We start from the raw sequence: 23362 nt of genomic DNA on the forward strand, positions 1-23362 counted from the left end.
TCTTTTTCTCCGCACTTTAGCATAATGCCATCTGCCTGCAAATTCAGGATGTGAACGCTGCAACACAACATTTAGAAGGGCTGGAAACTTGGGTTTTAATCAAGGGAGAATTTAAATTCAGCGCAATCTCTCCCAGGCATCAGAGAAGCGCTGCTCCCTGTTGTTGATGAAGGAATGGCAGAATGGATACAACCCTTTGAGAGGCAGCAAATTTACCAGCGCTCTGTACACTTTTTTCTGCTCTGTGCGATGCCCACCGTCACCCCCCGTAGGCTGTGTCCCCAGAAAGCCATCTGCCACGGTCCTGAGGACGCTTACTGGGGGGGGGAAATTTTTGAAAGCATCTCTAGGATTGAGAAGGGAAGTGTAGGAAGAGGGTTGAGAATGGATGTGGGGGTTTTGTGAGGGGTGCTTGAAAGATTGGGGAGAGATCCACGATGGTTAGCACGTGTATGTCCCTTTAGGGGGCTGGGGTTTGTTCTCGGACTCGTCTAATGCAATGATGGGTCACGGGGCGATTGCAAGCAAAGGCAAAACGTAACCCTTGGGGAGGAGGTCCTTGGAAGGGGGGTTTGCAGATGGGGAGAAGGGCGTCTGTGTTCAAACCCACGCAGGAACAGCAGGCTGGATGAAAAAAGTACAGAGGTGAGGGAGCAGGCACAGGTGCTGGCAAGTCCTGCGTTTTACGTGGTGTTGCTGGTTATATTTGTATGCAGATGAAAGGAGAGTTGAGTGTCTGTGGGTGCCTGTGACTGGCCCTGTGAAAGGGACATACAGAGCTGACGCCAAAGGCGTTTGCTGCGATAGGCAGGTGCCACTGTTCCTGGCGCTGCAAGTTATTAATTTTGATGGCGTTGCCTCCAGGAGATCTAGATGAACTTGTCTAGGGATGTTTCCTCTTGAAATAAATGATTATTCCTGAGGTGAGGTTTGGAGGGAGAGTATCTTGCATTAGAGGAGCTGACAGAGACAGAAAACCAGAATCATTTTCCCGTGTGTAAGCCCTTCCTCTGGTTATAATCCCTGACGTGCATTGATAACAGATCAGCTGTTATTTGTTTGGGTGCCCAGGTGTGGTGGGTTGACCCAATAGACCAGGTGTGTCTGTATTTTTGCAGTGTTTGCTAGTCCCAAAGGGTATTATACTACATTTTGCAGGTTTGATACATTATTCTGTTAAATAACTGTAAATCAAAGGACCATTATTTTCAAAGGACTGCTCCAGAAAATGTACCTGTAGTTTTGCTTCTAGGAATTTCTTGTAAGAGTGAAGTGGTCCTTTACTTCACCGGCACGGTGGCAAAACAGGTCAGCGATTCTGTGCTCAGTTCTCAGAGGTAAATTACAGAACATACCGTGTCATGGGGAAATCATCACTTACAGTAACCATTTAGTGTAATTATGGTTTTCTATTTTGGCACTGTTTTTAATATCTTTGGGCATGTTTCATACACAGAGGTAATGTTTTAAATTAAGTGAAAACCCACTAATCGCAGTGAATCTAGGTAAACTGTTTGATGGAGCTATGAGCACCAGCACAAGGATTTGGTAAAAATGTCACTGCAGTGATGCCAACTGGAAGGCAAAATGGTTTTTCACTTAATTTAGTATTTTTTATACTTTTGTTAGAAATCTAGAAACTCCGCAAGAGCGGAGTGGTATACATATGTATAAAGTTTTAATCCTACGGTATTTGTATAGGTATTTAGTATGTTCCCGTGCAGACCCTGAATAGAATAGATGAGTTTGTGGTTTGAATATAGAAAATAAGATCTTGGCATCGACTGTATTCCTGAACTGTAACTGAAGTCATTGTGTAAAGCTGCTTCAATTCCTTTTCTCTAATAAACTGTGCATCTATCTAAATGTTACCGGCCTTGGACGCGGGTTGAAGAATGCCTCAAAGGGAAAGCAGGGTCCCGGTTTGCAATCGCTAACGGGAAGGGAGCCTGGTAGAAACGTTGTCTGCTGGCTTCGGTAGCACCTTTTGGAGCTGCACCAATTCTGTGATCAACCGGGACGAGGAGGAAGGGGGAGAGCGAAGCAAAGCGGGGGGAAAAAAAAAAAAAAAAAAGAAAAAAAAATACCCGCTCCCTTTGTTCTCATCACGCTGCGGGAGGGAGAGGGGGGGACACACACACGCCAAGAGCCGCCAGGACTCCCCGGGGCTTTCTCTTCTCGTGTTCGCTATCGGTGAGTGGGGCTTTACAGCCCGAGCCCTCCCTCCCTTCGGCGAGTCATCCACGCGTGGGGCGGGGGGGGGGTGTTCCTCCCCCCTTCTCAGGAGCGGCTCCACGGCCGCCAAGCCCCTTCCCCACCCCCCCGCGGCACCTGCGGCCACAGCCCCCCGCGGCCGCCCCGCCGGGCCCGGAGCGTGTCCCTGCCCCGGGGGGAGTGTGTGTGTGTGTGTGTGGAGAGAGGGGGGGGGGGGGGGATGCCCGGGGGAGGCTGCGGCGGCGAAGGGATCCTCGTTGACGTCAAGGCAGCAGCCCTTAACGATCGCTCGTTCATATCCGGGTCCCCGGGCGGCTCCCCCGGGGCCGCGCTCGGCCGTGAGGGAGGCGGAGGCGGGCAGGGGCAGGGGCAGGGGCAGGGCGGCCGCCCTCCCGCCCGCCCGCCCGGCGGTGACCGGCGGCGAGCGCAGCATGCCCGCCGCCTCAGAGGCGCCTGCCTCCCGCCGCCGCCCATGGAGATCGCGCTGGTGACTCTGGAGAACGGCACCGGCACCACCACCACCACCACGGCCATCGCGGGCGGCGAGGATGCGGCGGCGCCCGGCGGCAGCGCCCGGTCCCGGCGCCGGGGGAACTCGCTTCACCTCGTCCCGACCGTGCCGAGGCTGAGCGACGGCAAGGAGGGGGCCCCGCCGCCGCCGCCGCCGCCTCCCCCTCCGCCGGGGGGCGAGGAGCGGGAGCGGCCCCCGCCGGGTCTCCGCGGAGGCGGCGGCCCCGAGGGCCAGGCGGCGGCCAGCGGAGCCCCCCCCGCGCCCCAACCGCCGCCCCGAGCCCCGCGGCCCGGCCCGGCGGTGGAGATGGGTCCCCCGGAGGAAGGGGGGCACCGCCGGGGCATGGCCATGGCGGCGGCGGGCGAGGAAGAGGAGGAGGAGGAGGAGGCGACGGCGGCGACCCAGGGCGCCATGCACCACCAGCGGGTGCTGATCAACATCTCCGGGCTGCGCTTCGAGACCCAGCTGGGCACCCTCAACCAGTTCCCCGACACGCTGCTGGGGGACCCCGATAAGCGCATGCGCTACTTCGACCCCCTCCGCAACGAGTACTTCTTCGACCGCAACCGGCCCAGCTTCGACGGGATCCTCTACTTCTACCAGTCCGGGGGGAAGCTCCGCCGGCCCGTCAACGTCTCCATCGACGTCTTCGCCGACGAGATCCGCTTCTACCAGCTGGGCGAGGAGGCCATGGAGCGCTTCCGCGAGGACGAGGGCTTCATCAAAGAGGAGGAGAAGCCCCTGCCCCGCAACGAGTTCCAGCGCCAGGTCTGGCTCATCTTCGAGTACCCCGAGAGCTCCAGCTCGGCCCGGGCCATCGCCATCGTCTCCGTGCTGGTCATCCTCATCTCCATCATCACCTTCTGCCTGGAGACGCTGCCGGAATTCAGGGACGAGAGGGAGATGCCCGTGCCCCTGCCTCCGCAAAGAGGAGGTTTGAACGGCACGGCCGGGGACTCCCCCCCCGTGCAGCCACCCAGCAGCCTCTCTGACCCCTTCTTCATCATCGAGACCACCTGCGTCATCTGGTTCACCTTTGAGCTCCTCGTCCGCTTCTTCGCCTGCCCCAGCAAGCCCGAGTTCTCCCGCAACATCATGAACATCATCGACATCGTGGCCATCATCCCCTACTTCATCACCCTGGGCACCGAGCTGGCCCACGAGCAGCAGCAGCCCGGGACTGGCAATAGCAACGGGGGCGGGGGCCAGCAGCAAGCCATGTCCCTGGCCATCCTCAGAGTCATCCGCCTGGTCAGGGTCTTCAGGATCTTCAAGCTCTCCAGGCACTCCAAGGGGCTGCAGATCTTGGGACAGACTTTGAAAGCCAGCATGAGGGAGCTGGGCCTCCTCATCTTCTTCCTCTTCATTGGGGTGATCCTCTTCTCCAGTGCTGTCTACTTCGCTGAGGCCGACGACCCCGAGTCTCATTTCTCCAGCATCCCTGATGCTTTCTGGTGGGCGGTGGTAACCATGACCACCGTGGGCTATGGGGACATGCGACCTGTCACCGTGGGGGGCAAGATTGTGGGCTCCTTGTGTGCCATCGCGGGTGTGCTCACCATCGCCCTGCCTGTGCCCGTCATCGTGTCCAACTTCAACTACTTCTACCACCGAGAGACTGATCACGAAGAGCAAGCTATCCTCAAAGACGAACACAGTAGTGCTCAGGGCAGCACAGCGGGGGGAGATGCGAAGAGAAGGTCCAGTAGAAACTCTCTGAACAAATCTGTTGTGCACTTGGAAAACAGTGAGGGGTTCAACAATGACACCAGCTCCTTAGAGAAAACCAATATCAAAGCGAAAAGTAACGTAGATCTCAGAAAATCCCTCTATGCTCTCTGTCTGGACACCAATAGGGAAACAGACCTGTAAGGAGAGGAGAGAGTTAGAGTTCGGAGAAGCAGAAGGATTTACCGGTGTCAGAAACTTACTACTATAATTATTCTTTTGGTACCCACTAGTTTTTTAAATCAGGCTATATTTTGTAAATTGATCACTGTCTTGAGTAGTCCTCCAAGAATACATGTTTTTATGTTCTTTTTCCATGACACAAAGGGTCACCTATTTTTAAAATGGACTAAGAATAAGCTACGCTCCATGATGCAGGAGCTGGTAAATTATGACAGTGCAAAATCTAATTTGTAGAAAAGTTATTTTAGCAAATGGTGGTTGGTTTTAAATGGGTCATTTGTAACCAATTCAGTTGCTCCAAGTTTAGTATTAAAGAGTTGGGGGAATGTGTGTGTGGAGAATGAATGGAGGGGGGGGGGTGTCAGTTTTTTGTACTGTAGTTTCAAACTGAAATTATTCCAAAATATTTTATATCTGTATAACTGTATTTATGGTTGAAAGGGGATTTCTTATTCCTGTGAAATACGACATCGTTAAAGCACTAGAACATTAGCAGATCAGCACTTTCAGAGTTTTCCACTTGTGATCAGTACAGATCTGGTTATCTAGTATGTGAAGTGAATTTGGTGCTTTTAACCCTATAGCAGAAAACTTTTACTGTCATTGATATGTTAGTTTCTTGTGAGCCTTAAATTATTAAATATTGTAGATATACTTCTTTATAAATAATTTTATTAATTACCTTGCTCTTTCAGAATTTCTAAATTAAGTCAGTCTTGTGCTTACTGTCCCCACTCAAAAAAATGTATGTGCAGCTTTTTTTTTTTTTTTTGGTAGTTTTATACTTCAGTTATATTTTTGAGACCGAAGGAAAAAAATTATTGTCTGCTGTTACTTGTTGCGATCCAAGTGCACAACAGATCAAAAACATGAGGGAGTGGATAGATATAACGAGAAAGTAGAATATGAGTGCAATATCTGCAAAACTGTTTTCATTGTACACTCCAGGTTACTTTGGCGTGTGTATCAGTCACCTTTGTGTATCCATACCGTTTGTGTACACAGTTCACTGTTTTTAATTATCACAGACTGGAAACGGATGGCACTTAAAGAGTCTAACAGGGCATGCCGTGCTACTTAAATAACCATTGCGTGGCTTATATCTTGGACTCGGACGGACAGCATCACTCTTCATCAAAACACATCCTTGTTTTCTTTTATTTCCAAAGAAAACCTTTGCAGTGCTGTGGATTTTACAGTTAAGATGCTGTTGAAAGGCGAATGACTCATTATCTTCATCGTGATAACACAGCACTGTACAGCTTACTAGTGAAGACTGACACAAAGATGCTTCTTTAACTCAAAGAGCTGCGTTATCATTTTTCTTGCAAAGGACATCCCTGTTTTCCCCTCAAACTTCTGTTTTATTGCTGAAGGATGTTTCACGCCTTTACCGCATACAGTGGCACAGCAAGACTAGCAGAAAGAGAAGCCTTGATTGTCAACGCTCAAGGTTTGTTTCTAACAAATTTTCTAATACAACTCAGTAAATACTAAATCAGGATTATAATTTCTGCAAGTACCTCAGATATATGTACTGTGATAAATTTAAATTGGCTTTGCAAAACAGCGCTTTGACATTCTCTCGTCCAGACGCAAATTCTGCTTACCCGTCCCTTACCATGCTGTTTAACGATCATGGCCAAATGCGTAATGTTTTTCCTTCCTGTTCAGTAAAAGAGGCATGGTAAGTGCCAATCAAGTAGTGTTTTTCATGTTCGGTACAAAGAACTGTCACACAGAGCTCAGCCCAAAGCCCAGGGGTGAGGGGGAGGGAGGTTGAATCTGGTAATAGAGAACAGGATCTTTCACGTGCATTTTAGATGTTGGTTTCTTGCTTGGTTTGCTTGTTTATTTAGATGGGGAATGATGCTGTAATATGCTGAGAAACTGCAACAAGACGGACGGAGAAAGTGCCCAGTCCAGCTGCACTCCAGCCTCAGGCAGATCTCCTGTTTGCTTTAGTGGGAGTTTTTGCATCAAGGTGAAGTGCAGAATTAGCCCTTTGGTGAGGCTGAATCTAAACTGAAAGAAAGAAGTGGTGTAATTGCCTGTTGCACATGCTGAGATCTAGATGATTGATGGACTTAAAGTGAAGCTTTTTGCTCAAGTGAGTAGTTTGATTTACTTGCAGTGATTAAATCCATCTGACTCACCTGAGTAAGTACCAAACAATTCAGTGAGTCTTTCAGATCAAATTTTGGTTGTGTCTTCCTCTGACTACTTACCCCCACCCTCCTGACCACTTTTGTCTTCCATAGTTTGCTCTTCCAATTGTGCAGGATTAGACTGTCGGCTTCTCAGGGCAGGGGCAATGTGTATATACCATCCCTTGTTTAACAGCAGAACCCTGCTTATTGGCCAAGGCTTCTGGATATTAATGATCTGAATTACACAATGGTAATTACTGCAATTAGTGGAGAAATACCAGTGTAAAACTGATGTAGGTGAAAGCAGATCAGGGCTATAGGGGGTGGGTTGAGCTGATCTTAAAAGCCCATTGCTGATGGAAAGGGAAGGTCTTGTCTTCCTCCTTCCTTTTCAGTTTTCTTCCTCCCTTTGTATGCCCTTTTGTTCCTTACCCTGAACTGGTTCTGTCCTTGTGCAAGTGCTGCCTTCTCTACCGGGAGCTGCTTGAGCTCACTAATCTGGCAGAAAATCCAATGCAGCAACAACAACAACAACGAAGTAGGTCTTTTTCTGTCAAATTAGTGAGTTGGAAAGCAAGCGGGTGCCAGAGCCAGTGCGAGGAAGGGATGGGGAATGTCAGTGATGTGGGGAAGCAGGGAGGAGTGAAACCCTCACCCTTCAGTGGCAGTGAACTGTCAGATTAATCACAACTGCTTGTTGAACCCTACTTCGCGTTTGCCGAGGTACCCCAGGACTTGGTCTCGCAAGGCGGTCGGGGCCTTTAACTTCCCACCGGAGCCAGTCTGCAAAATTCAGCTCTGGATTCCGGCGTATGTGCCCTGCTGTAACCGAGAGTAGAATTTGTCCCAATCAAGATCAAGCTCCGTGAGAGCAAAATGCCCTGATTGCTGCACAGGGTTCTATGCAAGCTTGTCAAATCATTCCTTGACCTTCAGTTTGAACATGCTGCGTTTTTCCATAATAAAACAACAGACCTTTCCAATAAAAAGAAAACCAATTATTCTCAAGATATGGTTGAAAATATTTGTTTGGCTTGGCTTTCTGAACAGTTGTCAAGCACAGTTCAGGCAAACTCGGCTTTGACACCTTCTTTACAAGGATGCATAATTTTTATTGGCTTATAAGGCAGTAAAGGATTTGCTTTCTAATGAGAGAGGTTGCTGCCAGACACTGAGTAATACAACCAGAAACATGGTTAGATCACAGTTCAGCAAAGCACTTAGCACGGGCTCAGCTTTAAGCACATGCTTAAGTAAAGCATTGTTCAGCAGGTATTTTAGATGCGCTAATCTTTGAGATTGTTACTTAAAGATGAACTACAGACCCTGCTGAAACCTTAGAGCCATCAGTTCCCGTTGGACTTCGGGGCAAATAATTGAGGTGCGCGGTACAGATTGTGAGCCTGGAAACAAGCGGTGCTGCAGGACAGTAGTCAGAACACCAGATCCTTACTACAGAAAGAGTGCCTCTGTCTGCAGCCACTACTCATCAGAGCAGTCCTCTTCATACGACCAGTTGCAAACTGAGTACCGGGATTGTCTGCATGAAGAATTGCAACTTTGGTCTGGATGAGAGTGTAGTTGCACTTTCCAGCAGCGAGAACCTGCTTTTGTTGTAATTGATTTTGGTGTCAAGAAGCTTGATTGAGTTCAGTAGGCAGCATGCTTCTCTGTCTGCGATACAAACAGTGCAGAAGCCTTGTAACATGCCGATGCAAATTTCTGCTGCAAAAGAATATGAGAGAGAGAACCAAATAACTCTGAGAAAGCTCCTGTAAATGAGACAGGAAGAGAGTTTAGGCTATGTATGCCAATTCTAGGCTCATTACAAGAAGGAAATCTGTCCAAACCATTATTGATCTTATGTTAGTTGACCTGGAATGAAAAGCAAGCTGACTAAAACCTCTTTGGAATATCAAAAGCCACAAGATATCAGAGCTTAATGAATAGCAAATCATTGTGAAATGTAAAAAAAAAAAAGCAACAAAACAAAAAAAACCCCACACCACTTTTTTGTAAACTGTTTTGACTAGGAGCTACACCATGGAAGATTTCTCACCCCACATGTGCCTATATGCCACAGTTATTAATGGCTTGTCATTTGTGCGGGACTGTGTGTACTGAAATGCACTACCCTTCCATTCTTCCATTTCGGAAGTGAACTGACTATTCTTTTGGGTCACCAGTAACGTTAAGTTTAGTTTGCTTAGCCTGGCCCCAAGGGGAGTCTACGTTCCCATTTTACTTTTCCATCATTCTGAAAAACGATAGAACAGTAACTAGCAGTTATATAACACCATTCATCTCCTAGCACTTTATCAACAATAGTACAATGATCTTTCTGTATACAACCATGGTAAAGAAAAGGCTGTGGAAGGGAAGACGGAGCCTTTCAAAGGGGAGAGAGGGCTAGGAGAGGCACAAAGCTGAGTGGGCTTGGCTGGACTGGGACATCTAAAATGTGAGATCTCTGGGAGGAGGGAAGGGAGGAGAGAGATTCACCCTGTGGTCTCTTTTCTGGTCTCTTGCGTGGCTCTTGGTGGCTCTGCTGGCGAGGGCTGTCCGCCAGTATCTCCGCACTGTGACCCATCTGGTGGGGTCACTGAACCCAGAGGCAAAGTTAATGCTGCTTTGGGCAGCATGAACAAATCCCTCTTTTGTGTGCTCTTTTTATTTGGACTCTGTAAGGAGAAAATGGCACTTGTGCTGGCTCTTCGCTGGCCTCTCATGCTGCGAACACCGCTGTTCTGGTGGTGGTGGTGGTGATGGGGGGTCTTCATTCGCAGCACACCGAGCACTGCTCAGAAGTAGCTTCCCTCTTCCATGCACTGCCCTTCACCTCTCATTAGCTAACAAAGCAAATACCAGCGCACTTCCAGTCTCACAGAAGGTATGTATGTACGCAAAAAGCCTTACTCTTTCGAAACGTGTCGGTGAAGCTAGTTCTGAGGTCAAACAGGGAAGATCATTTAGGGGCACGCAACAATGCCTCTCGGCCGTAGTGAGGAATGTCACTACTGAGCTGAGATTTGTTCAGGTCATTTGTCAACCTGTCATGACCAGCAGTGAAATTCGACAAGGGTCTGCAGGCAGATCGCTGCTATGCTTAGGGAATAACGAAAGGAGGGCTTTAAAGACCTTATCAAGACTTTGGCCTCGCTACTTGGCCAGTGATGGGGTCGGTATGTTGTATGGCAGTCAGCATGATGCAGAGACCTCGCTAATAATGAGGTTGATCCTGTTCAGGACAGAGGAGCAGCAAGGAAACTGTGAGACACAAAGCTTTAACAGCATCTGCCTGCTTTTGGTGCAGCTTCAGCCTGTCATTGCGCGAGCACCAGTTTCACTAACCTCCCTCCATAGGCTAACTTAGCTACAAATGTTTAAAAAATGAAATAGGAAAGGTCTTTGTAATAACATAGCCTATAATCAATCAAAGTCATTGTTCCAATATCATTCTGCCAAGGCTCATGTTATATTCAGCACCACAAAATATTTTTTTAGAACATGCCATTCAGTGTACTTGTAGCATTTGTAAGGTTTGGATTTTGTTTGTTTCCCCCCCCCCCCCACTTCCTTGCTGTATGTGTTAACTGCTCCCCAGTTCTCCTTGTCAGCTTGTTAAATTTCTGTTGCTCTTGCCTTAATTTGGGACCTAAGGGTGCTGATACTCTTCAGTGAACCTGGGTCATGCTGTCTGACGTCAGTGTGTTAACTCATAGCAGGAATAAACACAGAAATTCTCCTGTGGGTCCATTGGCCAGAACATCCCCCATATTTTTATGATGAAACATTGTGAAAAATGTGGGTATCGTATCATTAAAATCATATGAAATAAGAAGCTTTATGTTAATTGGAATAGGAAAAAAGAAAAGCTCGTAACGATATGACTGAAGAATTAATTGGAATTAGAAATTGCAAAGATAAATACCAACTTGTTTCAAGAACAGCATTCATACACAATTAGAATATATATTGCAGTGCTTTCTCGCTTCTGTAATGTAGTAATGTAGTGTCCTTAGTTGGTATTTTTTCATTCCCAGGTGTCTATACCATATTTTTACCAGGACTGAAAAAGACAAAAGCCAGAGACGGACCCAGAGCTGTTGTGAACAGTGCCTTGAAGATGGCTTGTTTACCTGGAGGCTTTTTTTTTCTTTTCTCAGTAATACCAATTGATGCAATGAAAGCTCATTTCTCTCTTCATAAGTACTGCAATTAAGCATGTTTGCATAGTTAGTGTAGCTTGGTTGAAATCACCTAAGGATCGAACCCAGTAACGCCAGCTCCAGATTCTCACCACAGAACCAGCACAGCCTAATTTTGTTTCATTCCCCGCTGTTGTAAAGGCACAGGACTTGATTCTGCGCTCATACCAGCTTGTGTGCCGCTTTTCCTTTGAACTTAGAGCTCAGCTGCCCTCTGTAAGGTAATCACATATTTTTGCCAATGTGATGAATCTGACTTAGCGAAGAGTTTGCCATTCTGCACTCTAAAATCCCACTCCAGGGCACAATGAACAGGTAGTCCGATTTAGGACTAGCTTTGCATTGCCAGCCTTGGGGCTTTCTTTTAAGAACTTTGTGCTAGGGACAGATCCCTGAATTTTGTTCTCATTGATGCCTGGGTGAATCCAAAACAGACTTCTTAAAATCCAGTGGCTCTGACTACAGTCTCGTTTCCATTGTTCTAAAAGAGATGCAACATCCTTTGTTTTCAGCGAATTTCTTCTCATTTGACTTGGTGTGACGTGAAAATGAGATTACCCTTTTCAATGGAAAAATGTTACTTGGAATTTTCAGCAAATGGACCTGATTTCCAGAAATGACCTGATCTAATAGTAAAACTAATAACCTTCCTAGCTGGCAACAAAGTTTTTCCATTAGAGCATGGGCTTCCTAGCACGCATAGTCTATATGATTACTGCAGAATTAATTTTCCAGGTAGAATTTAGAATTTACCAAAAGTAATTTGCAAATTTTCTGTGTTAGTAATTCAGCCGTGTTCACTGTCATAGGGAGGGTGTTTCCAAAGAAATCAGTGCAGGTTGTAACACTTGCTGACTTGCAGAAGACGAAAAAGAAAGATATATCTTATTTCTGTGTTTCAGCTACAGTGTGCCATGGAGACTGTCATTTGTGATCTTGTGGGAAACAGCTTTTAAGCAGCCAAGGATAACTGCATTTTTTTTTTAAAACATTCTGTGTTGTTTTCTCCTCTGTACTTTATGTCACCCATTGCAGTCCTTCTCACATGAGTAATGGCTTAGACTCAGGGCTCCCCAGTCTTCACTGATACTATCTGAGAAGATGCAGATCCAAGATGAAGAGTTCCTTCTGAAAATAGGGGTGGTATGCCTTTTTGCTTTCTCTTCCAACTCCAGTTATTTCATTCTTGGAAAACCCTGGCTCTTACCCTTTGGATGAACACCTCACTGCTCACTTCCTCTCTTCGCTTTTATCACACAGTATATTTGAGAGTGATAGCAGTCATTACTGCAGAGCAGTAAATGGCAGAGCTGTCCCGCTGCTGGACGTAGAGATGATGTGATTAGTGCTGGGCGTTCTACGGCTGCCTCCCTTCATTTTCAGGTGGCTGTGTTGCTAGAGGTGGTCGTGTTAAAATATAGGAAAACATAGGAAAGCATGTTGCTAGAGAAGCCACCTTGGATGGAAATCCGTAATAATTCCCCTCTCAGGACAGTGGGAATTGTACCCTTCTCCAGATTTCTGACAAAGCCCATTCGGTGGTAAATGTTGTTGAAATACACAGTCTGTTCTGTCAGATCACGTCTCCAACCCAGGCCAGGCAGTGGTGGTTGCCAAGTGCTATGAAACCTTGCAGCTCTTCTCATGAGAATACAGTTGCATAATAAATACTCATATTCAGGGTTGCGGTTTCTATGAAGATACTGGAGGAAAAGGTGCAATTTAAAGATACTGGATTGGTAGCTCGGCTCTCTGAAGGTCTGAGATGTGTACAGGGAGCAGAGGTTGGTAACATTAAAATTCCTTCCTTTGTATGGTTGCACTACAATGGTGGTGTTCTAGCACTTAGTAATTCCCCAGAAAATCTCACAAATCCATACCAGGGTTTTCTTTGCTCCCTCCAGAGTTAGTAGGGATTAGTTAGATTCTACTATACTTAATTCTCTCAAGCACATTCAACAAATTTAAAACCTCTTCCACCTCCTCTTCCTCTCCTTCCTCCCTGTTTAATTGTAAGTAGAAATGCATGTGATGCAGTAGAAATGACTTGGGGGGGGCAGCTGAAAATTATTTGAATTATTTAAGCAGTGTAGCCTTACAATTTTTTTCTGTCTTGTTTAAAGTGATTTGAAAATCTGAGGGGGCGTAATTGAAGGAAGGCTTTAATGTGAACTTGCAGAGAAAATTTTATGAGTTCCTTAGTTCAGAAAACACTATAATTTTCAAAGCAGTGCTGTATAAGAGGCTTATTTAAAGAAAGGTTAATGTGAAAATACACGTTGTTGTTATTATTTTATTGTTATGCAATTAATTCTTGGAATATTTTAATTAGGAAGTATAATCTTTAACGAGCTGAGAAATTCTGGCCATGCAAGAGAATGATGTGAAGAAATGGTCAGTCTGGAGGGTGACAGAGATTGTTCTGGGAAGGAATACCCTCTAGCAAAAGCTTAGCCACTGTGCTTTGAAGGAGCCAACATTCCTCCAGCCAAATAAGAAGCAAAGGCAAGAGCAGGAGTCTATAGCTGAGATATCAGGGCATTGCCTAAGAAAGGGATGGTGACTCGCAGAGTTGTTTCTGGATTTCAGCTACTGGGCAAATATCTCTCAGGACTGTGTTTTAACATTCTGCTCAGTGCTTTGAAGGAAAGGATACAGGTACCTGTCTTCAGGAGAGTGTGCTAAAGTGGGGATCCAAAGCAGACACTGGCATCGTCCCGCAGGCCTGGTGGAGTAAATAGCAAAATTTTGGTCAGATTCCCATCGCCCGCTTGTCTCACAGGGCATCTAAATGACCCATTCCTTGAGTTAAGATGCTAACTTTAGTTGCCAGTGAATTTAGTTGTTGAATATTTAGAGATACCCCAAACCTCCCTGTGGGCAAAAGCTCTGTAGGCAAGGCATTTCAGTCTGGATTTCTCTGGAGCTGAGAAGAGCACCGATTCTTCAGTGGCCCTGTCTATCTTTGTGACTCACGAAGCACAGAGGAGCACCGACAGGTAGGCATAGCTTGCTCACATATAGTGGTTGCAACAGGTAAACTATTGCAGTAATGCTAAATATTATTATTATTACACAATGGAAAAAAGTTGTTATTAGAAGCTAATTAATTTTCTAACTTGGTCTGATAGTTTTGCTCTGATAGCAGAATGCATTTGACCGCATCACAGAATGTTCACAAGTTTGTCCTGGTTGGGTTTTGGAGGATTGGGGTTTTTTTCCTTCAAATTTTAGCTGTCTTCTTGACATTCTGAATTGAAACCGTCTTAAGCAAGTGCTGGAAGAATACCAGGGGATGTAAGAAGGATTTCAGTGATGCATACTGATAACGGAGCAGAGGCTGGGGAGTGTAGAATTTTGGACCATGAGAGAGAAATCTTTCTGGAAGGCTTGGAAACACTGTGCATTTCAAAATGGAATTTGTACTGCTTTTTGCTAGTGGAAAATGGGGTTAGGTTCTGTTCTTAATAAGGAAGCTAGATATTCCACTAAGGAGGAGATAGGAATTCTCATAGACATCCTGACTGCATCTATATTAGAAAATGAAATGTGCCCAGGACCATTCTCTGGCACTGAGGCCAATTGGCATGGAACAGCCTGGGTTCGTACCGCTAGACTCTCCCTGGAAGACAAGGTGGCCGGGGGCAGGCTGCCTAATGGGCTCGGTTCCTGGCCTGTGCCGATTCCCAGATTGTGCCTAGGAAGTATCTGGGAGAGAGCGCTCTGGTACAGACTTAAGTGTGACCAGGAGCCTTTAACAGCATTGCTGATGGTCATTAATTGCCTGGGAAAATTCCCTCAAACTATTTAACTGACAAGTGTAGATATTGCTGAGTTTCACTCTTAGGGCTGAGAACTGTGCCTGGCTTTGATGCTACACGGCATCTTGCCCTCAGGCAATTTCTTGGAGTATCTTAAAAGCTTTACAAATTCCTCCTATTGGTACTTTCATACCTTAAACGGTAATCAGTCTCTATTCACTGAGCACAATTATTTCTGCAGAAATCGGTTCTCATCTAATTCTGCTTCCACCTGAGCTCCTTTATATGCAATTATACTAAAAGTCACCACACAAAGCCCTGACTTTTCTAACTGCACATGCAGGAGCAGAAGTGAGTCTGACAGTGAGAGCAGGATACTGTTGCTTTGTGTTTTGACTGACTGATTTTTCCTGTTTGCACAGCCCTAGCGTAGGCTATACCTTGTGTTTCAGTCACTGCATCTTGTAATGCCTGTAATTCCTGTTCTTGCTCTCCGGCAGGCTGTACTAGATAATAACTGGAAATTTAAAAAAAAAAAAAACAAACAAACAAAAAACCAAAAACACCAAGGGAAGGGGTGGGGAGACACTCCTAACTGCGTACAAAGACATTCAGGCAGGATGAGACCGGCAGAGGTCTCACTGAGGCCAGCCCCCTTCCCACAGAGATGGTCAGCCTCACCTAAATGATCTTCTGCAGATGTTTGCCTGGCCTGTACCTGACACCCACAAGGTCCTTCTATGCTGGTCCATGGTGTTTACACTGTGGGTTAAGTTTACTTCCCTTTGCATATATGCTAAAAGGATAATTTGGTCCTAAACTAACTGCAGCCTGAAAGGGGGGTAACTAAAGATCAAAACAAATATGTACTTTCTGAGCATTGTTAGCTTCCAAATGACTTTGACTTCTCTAAATCCATTGAGATAGCCTCAGAAAAATGCATGTGCAAGTAAGGACTGGTCTGAAAGCATCACCAAGCTTGCCTTAGCATCGAGATTTTGGATGTAATCCTGGAAGCAAAACTATTACAAGCATGTGTAACTGTATTACTGCTTCTAGTGTTGTAGAAACCATGGACCACCCAGCACGGGTGGGAAGTGGACCGACCACCATTAGAATTCTTCTGTAACTTCAAGGTGAATCTGTGTGCCAGCAGTTGCTCTGCTGTGGTCCCCAGGGACTGGAACATTAGTTAAATTCAGTCAGACTGAGAAGTAAGAGTGCATGTCTAGAACTAAACTTCCACTTGAAACCTTTTCTAGCATGGTAATTCATGGCTGTTGACAGCTCTAGCTGCAGTAATTTAAGAGGTTAATGCTGTCAACCACCCCAATAAGTGGGTGAGAAGTAAGTCCCTCTGAAGGGACCACTAAGGACAGGTGAACCTATCAATGGGCTTTCTTTTTTCAGTTTTCGTATAGACAAGCATCCCATGTGGTCTTCCATGGAACATAGTCCTTCTCTCCTAATGACTCCGTTTTCTCCTTTGTTTCACTCCTCTGACAGAGGTTGTCATCCTTCAGTGGGAGTGGCAGAACAAAACTGCTGAGAACTGAAGACCTCTTTGGTGATGGCAAATGTTCTGGACAATAGAACTTGCTGGCTGAGGAATTTCTGCTGTGGAGGTGGTTTCTTCCAGCAGATGAGTGGGCAGATGGCTTAGCATGGGGATCATGTCTTAGGTGACTAGAGCAAAGACCACCAGAACTTGCGGTCTGGAATGCTGAGGTCTACCACCTGGAAAGTCTGATGAAACTTTTTATGTCAGGGCATCAGTCTTTAAGGTCTGTTTCAGCAACGATTAAGGTTAAAAATTCTGTTTATCATATTTATGTATTATTCAATATTTAGAGACAGTATACATACTTAAAATAGACATGTAAAAGACATGTAGATTTGCAAGAAAGCAAAAGTGTAATTCAAGAACCAAACACATCTTGGAGGTAAGTGAACAAAATCATCATTGGAGCTAGTAAGGGGAGGGGGCCTTTCTATTAATTTCCCCTAGAGAGAGAAGTTGTAAAGTCATTATTGCAGCATTCATGGACAGTGAAATATATATTTAAAGTATTTCAGGAGCACATCCTGCTCTCTGTTCACTCTGTAATTATGGATTAGTCCTACTGAAGTCAACTTCTGTTCCATTCCAGGGATCCTACTCGGATAGACTCGAGGGCTGCCGTCATATCCTTTGTTTTCCTTGGGTCTTGACAGACCGAATTAAATAGAGATCTCTCTTACAGCGATAGCATGCTGACGGCATGTGCTGTGGGGAAGCAATATTGCTTATTGCCTGAACTCAGCTTGCAAAACGGCAGCATAGCATGTCTTGTTCGTCTGCACTAGTTTCTCAGGCAAAGCAGGTGATGCTGGGAAGGTGTGTGAAGGGTCCAAATTTGGATGAGAAAATAATCGGAGACTGATGACTGGAACAAAATACTCAAGCCAAAATGCTTCCTCCCTGGGGAAGCTCTCCCACAGTCAGATGTAGTGTTGTTTAGCTGTCTGGTTTTAATTCCAGGACTGCAAAGAAAGCATGGCTCTTAAGGTCCTGCCTGGGACTTTTTTTATCTGCTGTTGGGTAATGAACCCAAACATACAGGAATCGGGCCTGAATAAGAATCTCACATACCATCCAGTTCTCATCCCTCAAACCCATACTATTCCCTTGGCTGATTTTCTAATTGAATTGTCATGGGTGTAAAGTCACACTGTAAAATTTCCTCCAGTTATTTGCATAGAGCTCAGAGGCAGGAGCCAATGTAACATACTTTGAATTTGTTTTCCTTTTTAGAAGGGGCTTGCATTTTGGATATTTTTTTTTTTTTTCCCGGGCTAATGTACATCTGATGTCAGGCTTCCCAGATGAGAATGGTTAGACTGGCGTTGACATTTTTAGAAATATGTGCGAATGGAAAAATATCCTGGGAGCGCTGCCAGCGGCTGATTCTGTAAAGTTTTAGTCTCTGTTGAACAGGAAACATGAGCCAGGTACCTTTACTGAAAAGAAGCCTTACTCAAGAAGTCTCTCTACTCAGGTGTATGCCATGCATGCCTTCTCAATTTGAGGAAAGGGCAGGAGTGAATTCCAGCAGGCTGTGACTCATTCAGGCCATATTCAATTCCCCTTTCCGACCAGATGATAAACAGCCAATTAGCATCTTTCCCAAAGGGAGAAACGACTACAGCAAAAGGTTTAACTGCAAGGATAACAAACAAAGTGGTTCAGACAAATCTCCTGCCTGATCCGTGGCTGTTCCTTCCAGTTTGGTGCTGACGTGACTGGGACAAAACAGCGTAGAGCTGAGGTGATTTGCAGTGAATCAAGCCTGCAGCTTTCCATTCCACAGTGAGATGGTAGGGTTTGGAGGATGAGTGCAGCTGATTAATGGTGCTATGAATGTCAATAATTTTTATAGGCTTTGCAGTATGCTCATTTTAACTGCCTTGTCAGAGCAAATGTCTCATTAACAGATAGTAGTAGGCTTTCACGCTGCGCGGGTCAAACGCTCCTCTCCCTTGAAGAGAAGCAGACCACCCCGAGCGAACAGGGGGCTGTAGAGGGGTTAAAGCAGTGCGGGACGTGCTCTGAGGGTGCACCACCGCTGCTGGCTGAGAACAGATTGGCTATGTCTATATCCAGGGCTACAGCCGGCTCCCGCTGAGCTGCTGGCTCTGTTGAGTTTGGATCTCAGTGGGAGCCTGGAGCCAGGAGCTGGTGCTTTTCACTGAGGGAAAACAGCGCTCAAGCGAGCGGCAGGGCCTTGCAGCTCCAGCTGAGCTCCGTGCTGAGCCCAGTCTGCGGACCGGTAGCATCTTGCCTCCGTCAGAAGCGGAATCTGCTGAGATGCCCCGTGGGTCAGTGCTCAACGGGAGCAAGGGCTCAGCTTGGGCTACGGCGGGCGTATGGCACGTAGCCATCCCGCCGCTCTGCCCCGATGAATCCCCGGGATGCTCGTTTGCAGCGCGGTCTTGCATCGTTCTCCCAACACTACCTCTCTTTTGCGGAGTCGGCGGTCTCTTCCTCATCGTCACCTCTCTTCTGTTTGCCTTGCGCTCGCCCGTCGACGAGGCTGAGCGGACGCGGAGCGCGTATTCTGCCCTTGGCAGGGCTCCCAGGGCCGGCCGGTATTGGGGATGGCTCCCCACACAAGGACGCCGGGGCTTAGTGGTGGCCTTAGCAGGAGATTTAGATACAGCTATTTTATTTTCACACATCGTTTGCTGGTGGGATGGCTCGGTAACTGCCGCGTGGAGCAGCACAGAAATAGATTATATCAGCTTTACAGAAAACAGTTTGTCGAACTGATCTGGGTTCGTTCTGATTCATTCTGGAGAAGGGTTTGGTGGTTTCTAAGGGAAACAAAGTTCTTCTAGTCACTTTTGTGTTCATCAGTAACTTTTGAGCTCGTTGGCTGTTTTCAACCAAGTTTGGCAAAAGGACACCAGCTGTGCAGCAAATAATTTTTTTTTACAGCTTTTGTAAAGGTAGCTGACTTCATGGGGGAAAGAAAGACCTGAATTAATAGTGCTTCTCTTAGGGAAAAGCTGTGGCATTAGCTCTCCTAAATTGTTGCTCTATCAAAACAGGAAAGATACAGTGAATGAAAGGCACGCTATCAACCTGCATATGTTCGCAGGCTTCTTCTCTGAAGTGTAGCAAATACTGATGAGATGGGATTTATAAAATAGCAGTGAGAAGCAGAGTTGTGCTTAGAAATAAGGCAACTAGTGGTTTGCATATTGAGACAGAGTTCCTTCCTTCCTTCTAGCAGTACTTTCAGAACATTTTTCAGGCTTCTAACATGTTCTGAAGTCTGTTGTAATTGGGCGGGGGAGGGCAGGGGGGAGAAAGCCCCCTTGATTTCAGTAAGTTTGGGGTCAGGCTCGTCATGGTCCATCTCATGCCATCCTGGTGTTTTACAAGTTGGGGAAACAAAACCTTGAAATTAAAGCTCGTATCCTTTGCTGCTGCATTGCAGTGGTGAGCTTGGAGGGGTAAGAGGGAGGGAGGGAAGAGTTTACAAGAAGACTGGATCTGTACTACTGGACTTTAAATAGACTGGGTTGAAGTAGATCGGTTTGCACACCCCTTAGGAGCCCTGCACAGCAGCAGTATTACCTGCAGCTCCTTTACGTCCTGGAGCTGAGTAATAGCTCATCCTATTTGCTTTTCTAAGCATAAGGCACTCAGCAAAAAGTTGGTTGATTCTTCCCTACTCACTAACCAACTATCCATACATATTATGCCCACCGGTGGCGTTTGCTGTGGGACTTTCTGGGCTGATTTGAGAATGGACAGGAAGAAAAGCAAAGCATATTACTATGGCGTGTTTAAGACTGGACCTGAAAAGCATAACTGAGCTCTAAACAACTTTCCCAAGATCACATAGTGCTGGGGTGCAGAGGAGAGGGCACATTTGCTGAGGGCTTAATGCCTTAATTTTAAGGACGATGTGGTCACACTTTTTGCCCACGTTTTGCAGCCATAAACTAAAATGAAACTGTGAGGTACACCTAGCCGAAATAACTGTCCATTTACTACTCTCTAGTAGGATAGCTGTTACGTGCGCTTTTCTGTGTTATCTGCAAATATGTTTATTGCTCTAATTGCTGGACTTTACTCTCCTGGTCTAGCCAAGGCAATCTGTTTTATTTACATTCTTATACTCTGTTCATCACCAGTTCTGTGGATGAGAGCCTTCCAAGAATGCTATAAGAAATGTGGCTAATGGCCCTCATGTATTGGTTCTCTCAGCCTCTTCTCGTGAGAGCTGTGAGCAGTGGAGCTGCTGGGGTTTTTAAAGAGAATATATAGATACCTATGTATTAGCAATATGTGATTTCTGAGAAGAAACTACATCTTGGAGTTTGTTCTTTATCCTCCAGACTTTGGCCCTATCCCGAAGGAAGCGTGATTTCCTGGTCCCTTATGGTAGGAGGTTTTGCTGTGCTTGAGGAAGAAATTCACTTGCTGTAACTATCAACTTGGAGCTCTTAGCTGATTTTTTTAATACCTTGGGCCAAAGTTCTGTTTCCTCAGGGTTCAATTCTAGGGCAGTTCTGTTCAATATATTTATCAATGATCTGGATGCAGGAGTTGAATTCACCATTAGCAAGTTTGCTGGTGATACCAAACTGGGAGGTGCCGTTGACTCTCTGGAGGGACAAGAGGCCTTGCAGAGGGATCTGGATAGATTGGAGCATTGGGTTATGATTAATGGGATGAAATTCAACAGGAACAAATGCTGGATTCTGCACCTGGGTTGGAGTAACGTTGGTCCCAAGTATAAATTGGGAGCGGGGTGCCTGGCGAGCAGCCCTGCAGAAAGGGGTCTGGGGTCTGGTCGGCAGCAGGTTCAGTGTGAGCCAGCGGTGTGTGCCCTGGCAGCCGAGAGGGCAAACCCCATCCTGGGGGGATCCGGCACAGCCTGACCAGCCGGTCAAAAGAGGGGATGATCCCGCCGTGTTCAGCGTCGGTGCGGCCCCACCTGGAGTACTGTGCGCAGTTCTGGGCCCCACCATGTCAGAAGGATGTGAAGGTCCTCGAATGCGTCCAGAGGAGGGCAACCAAGCTGGTGACGGGGCTGGAAGGAACATCCTGTGAGGAGAGGCTGAGGACTCTGGGTTTGTCTAGTTTGGAGAAAAGGAGGCTGAGGGGCGACCTCATTGCTCTCTACAGCTTCTTGAGGAGGGGACGTGGAGAGGGAGGTGCTGAGCTCTTCTCCCTGGGATCCAGTGAGATGATGTGTGGGAATGGTTCAAAGCTGCCTCAGGGGAGGTTTAGACTGGACATCAGGAAGCATTTCTTTACTGAGAGGGTGGTCAAACCCTGGAACAGGCTTCCTGGAGAGGTGGTTGATGCCCCAAGCCTGTCAGTGTTTGAGAGGCATTTGGACAATGCTCTTAATAACATGCTTTAACTTTGGGTCGGCCCTGAAGTAACCAGGCAGTTGGACTAGATGATCACTGTAGGTCCTTTCCAACTGGAAATTTTCTACTTTCTATTTTTCTACTTTATTTTCTAAAGTTATGGATCACCCTGGAGGCAGGACAGTTAAACTTGATTGGTTCACATACAGACAGATCTGCATGGGGATTAGAAGGCATTTGATCTCTTGCCATTGTTAAGAAAGACTGCAGCATTTTGTCATCAGTATAGCAATGGATTTCTTGTGAAATCTGTTCAAAAACACTGGGACATGCTTACCAGATTGGACACTAGCAATATTTCTAACTTTGTACCATGCAAAAAATACAGTATCTCTAGCAAGCCAAAGGTAAACAGGAAGAGCCCCACACGTGAAATCTGATTTTTAAATTCATCTTATGGTGCTGTGAAGTCTGACTCATGATTGTTGAATACTCAGCCTATCCTATTCTGTCAAAAAGCAGCTTTATTTTGAATGATAAGAAATGCTGTAGAAGGGCTGCAGCAGAGGGGCAGAAGCCCAAACATCCTGGCCTTGTAGCCAGTGAGGACTCCCAGGTTCTAGAAAAATCTTCAGTAAAAGTCTTGTGCATGATTCGGTTTCCCTTTATATTCTTTTACCACTGCAAAATAAATCTATCAGTCTGCTACAAAACAAATAGAACACAATCTGCCATTTTATCTTGACCGTTTTGAAATAGTCTGCTAGACTAGCCAAAGAATGGCATGCAGGGAGTTTGCAAAATCATTTTGCATGAAGGGATTTCAAAAAGCTTCCCCAAAAGCTACCTACAAGTTATTAACTCACATTTGGGGACCATCTGCCTAGTGGCTTTTCAAAATAATGCTATAAGCACACAGGCTAAAAGCAAGGAATATCTTACAAAAGCATATTTTCCAGAAAAAAATAAAGAAAAGGCAAATCCCCAAGAGTTGAGCCTTACCTTTTGTTATACCCATAGGTGATAATTCATAAGGTATTTGGGAACAGAAGTGTATCTGGGGCATTGCCACAACATATGTGTGTTCTGAGAATCATATTGCAGAATTTTGACCTATTTTGGTGCGGCTACATTTGTTTGAGGAAAGTGCAGTGTATGTGTCAGGGACATTACTATGGCTCTTCAGACTTTACAATCAGGAATTTACAGCAATTTTGCTGCTGTAGAGAAAGACCAGGCATTGGAGATAGGGTTTTTCTAAAGCTGTAAGGCTTCACCTACATGAGAACACTTGGGAAGTGTAATCTGAATGAAAAAAGCTAGGTCTGAAGTACGATGGCTTGAAATAGAGCATACTTCTTTGTGAATAATCACATTTGGAATAAAGGTAGGCCTGACTCGTGTGTAACTTAGTCCACTTCAGAATACTAAACCAAATTTAATCTTTATTATTTTAAAGGAGAATGACTGTGCAGGGACTAACCAGAATAAACATGGCTTTTCCCTAGGCAGACAATCTCCATTTTTAAAAGTCATCTGAGAAGTCAGGAAAGACACTGAAAGTCATTGGAAAAGAGACATGCCATCTCTATAATTTGCTGTACACAAAGAGCACAATTCAACAAGGTGCTGAGCAACATATTTTAGGTGCTAAATTCCTTTTGTCATCTGTGGGTCTTGAAGGCGATTGGTATCACCCATGATGAAGCACCGATGGCATTGAGAATAACCTGT

At 46.0% G+C, this 23362-nt stretch overlaps 1 protein-coding gene and 1 long non-coding RNA gene across 2 annotated transcripts in view; both read left to right on the forward strand.

Moving 5' to 3' along the window:
• The first annotated feature begins 2686 nt into the window (after positions 1-2686).
• On the forward strand, positions 2687-4953 carry LOC142041863 (potassium voltage-gated channel subfamily A member 5-like). Its single transcript, XM_075051067.1, has one exon. It carries the CDS (start codon positions 2687-2689, stop codon positions 4595-4597), a length of 1911 nt encoding a protein of 636 aa, XP_074907168.1. The 3' UTR covers positions 4598-4953.
• Positions 4954-5031: 78 nt separating this feature from the next.
• LOC142041865 (uncharacterized) overlaps positions 5032-23362 on the forward strand; it is a 28816-nt gene continuing 10485 nt past the window's right edge. Inside the window, exon 1 of the long non-coding RNA XR_012653574.1 lies at positions 5032-6089. This is a non-coding gene — a long non-coding RNA (uncharacterized LOC142041865). The remainder of the gene's footprint in view (positions 6090-23362) is intronic.

Source organism: Buteo buteo, chromosome 19 (genome assembly GCF_964188355.1).
Source record: "Buteo buteo chromosome 19, bButBut1.hap1.1, whole genome shotgun sequence".
NCBI lineage: Eukaryota > Metazoa > Chordata > Aves > Accipitriformes > Accipitridae > Buteo > Buteo buteo.

Bases quoted from the DNA above. Each gene is read 5' to 3' on its own strand.
- LOC142041863 (XM_075051067.1), top strand. From the start codon at position 2,687: ATGGAGATCGCGCTGGTGACTCTGGAGAACGGCACCGGCACCACCACC.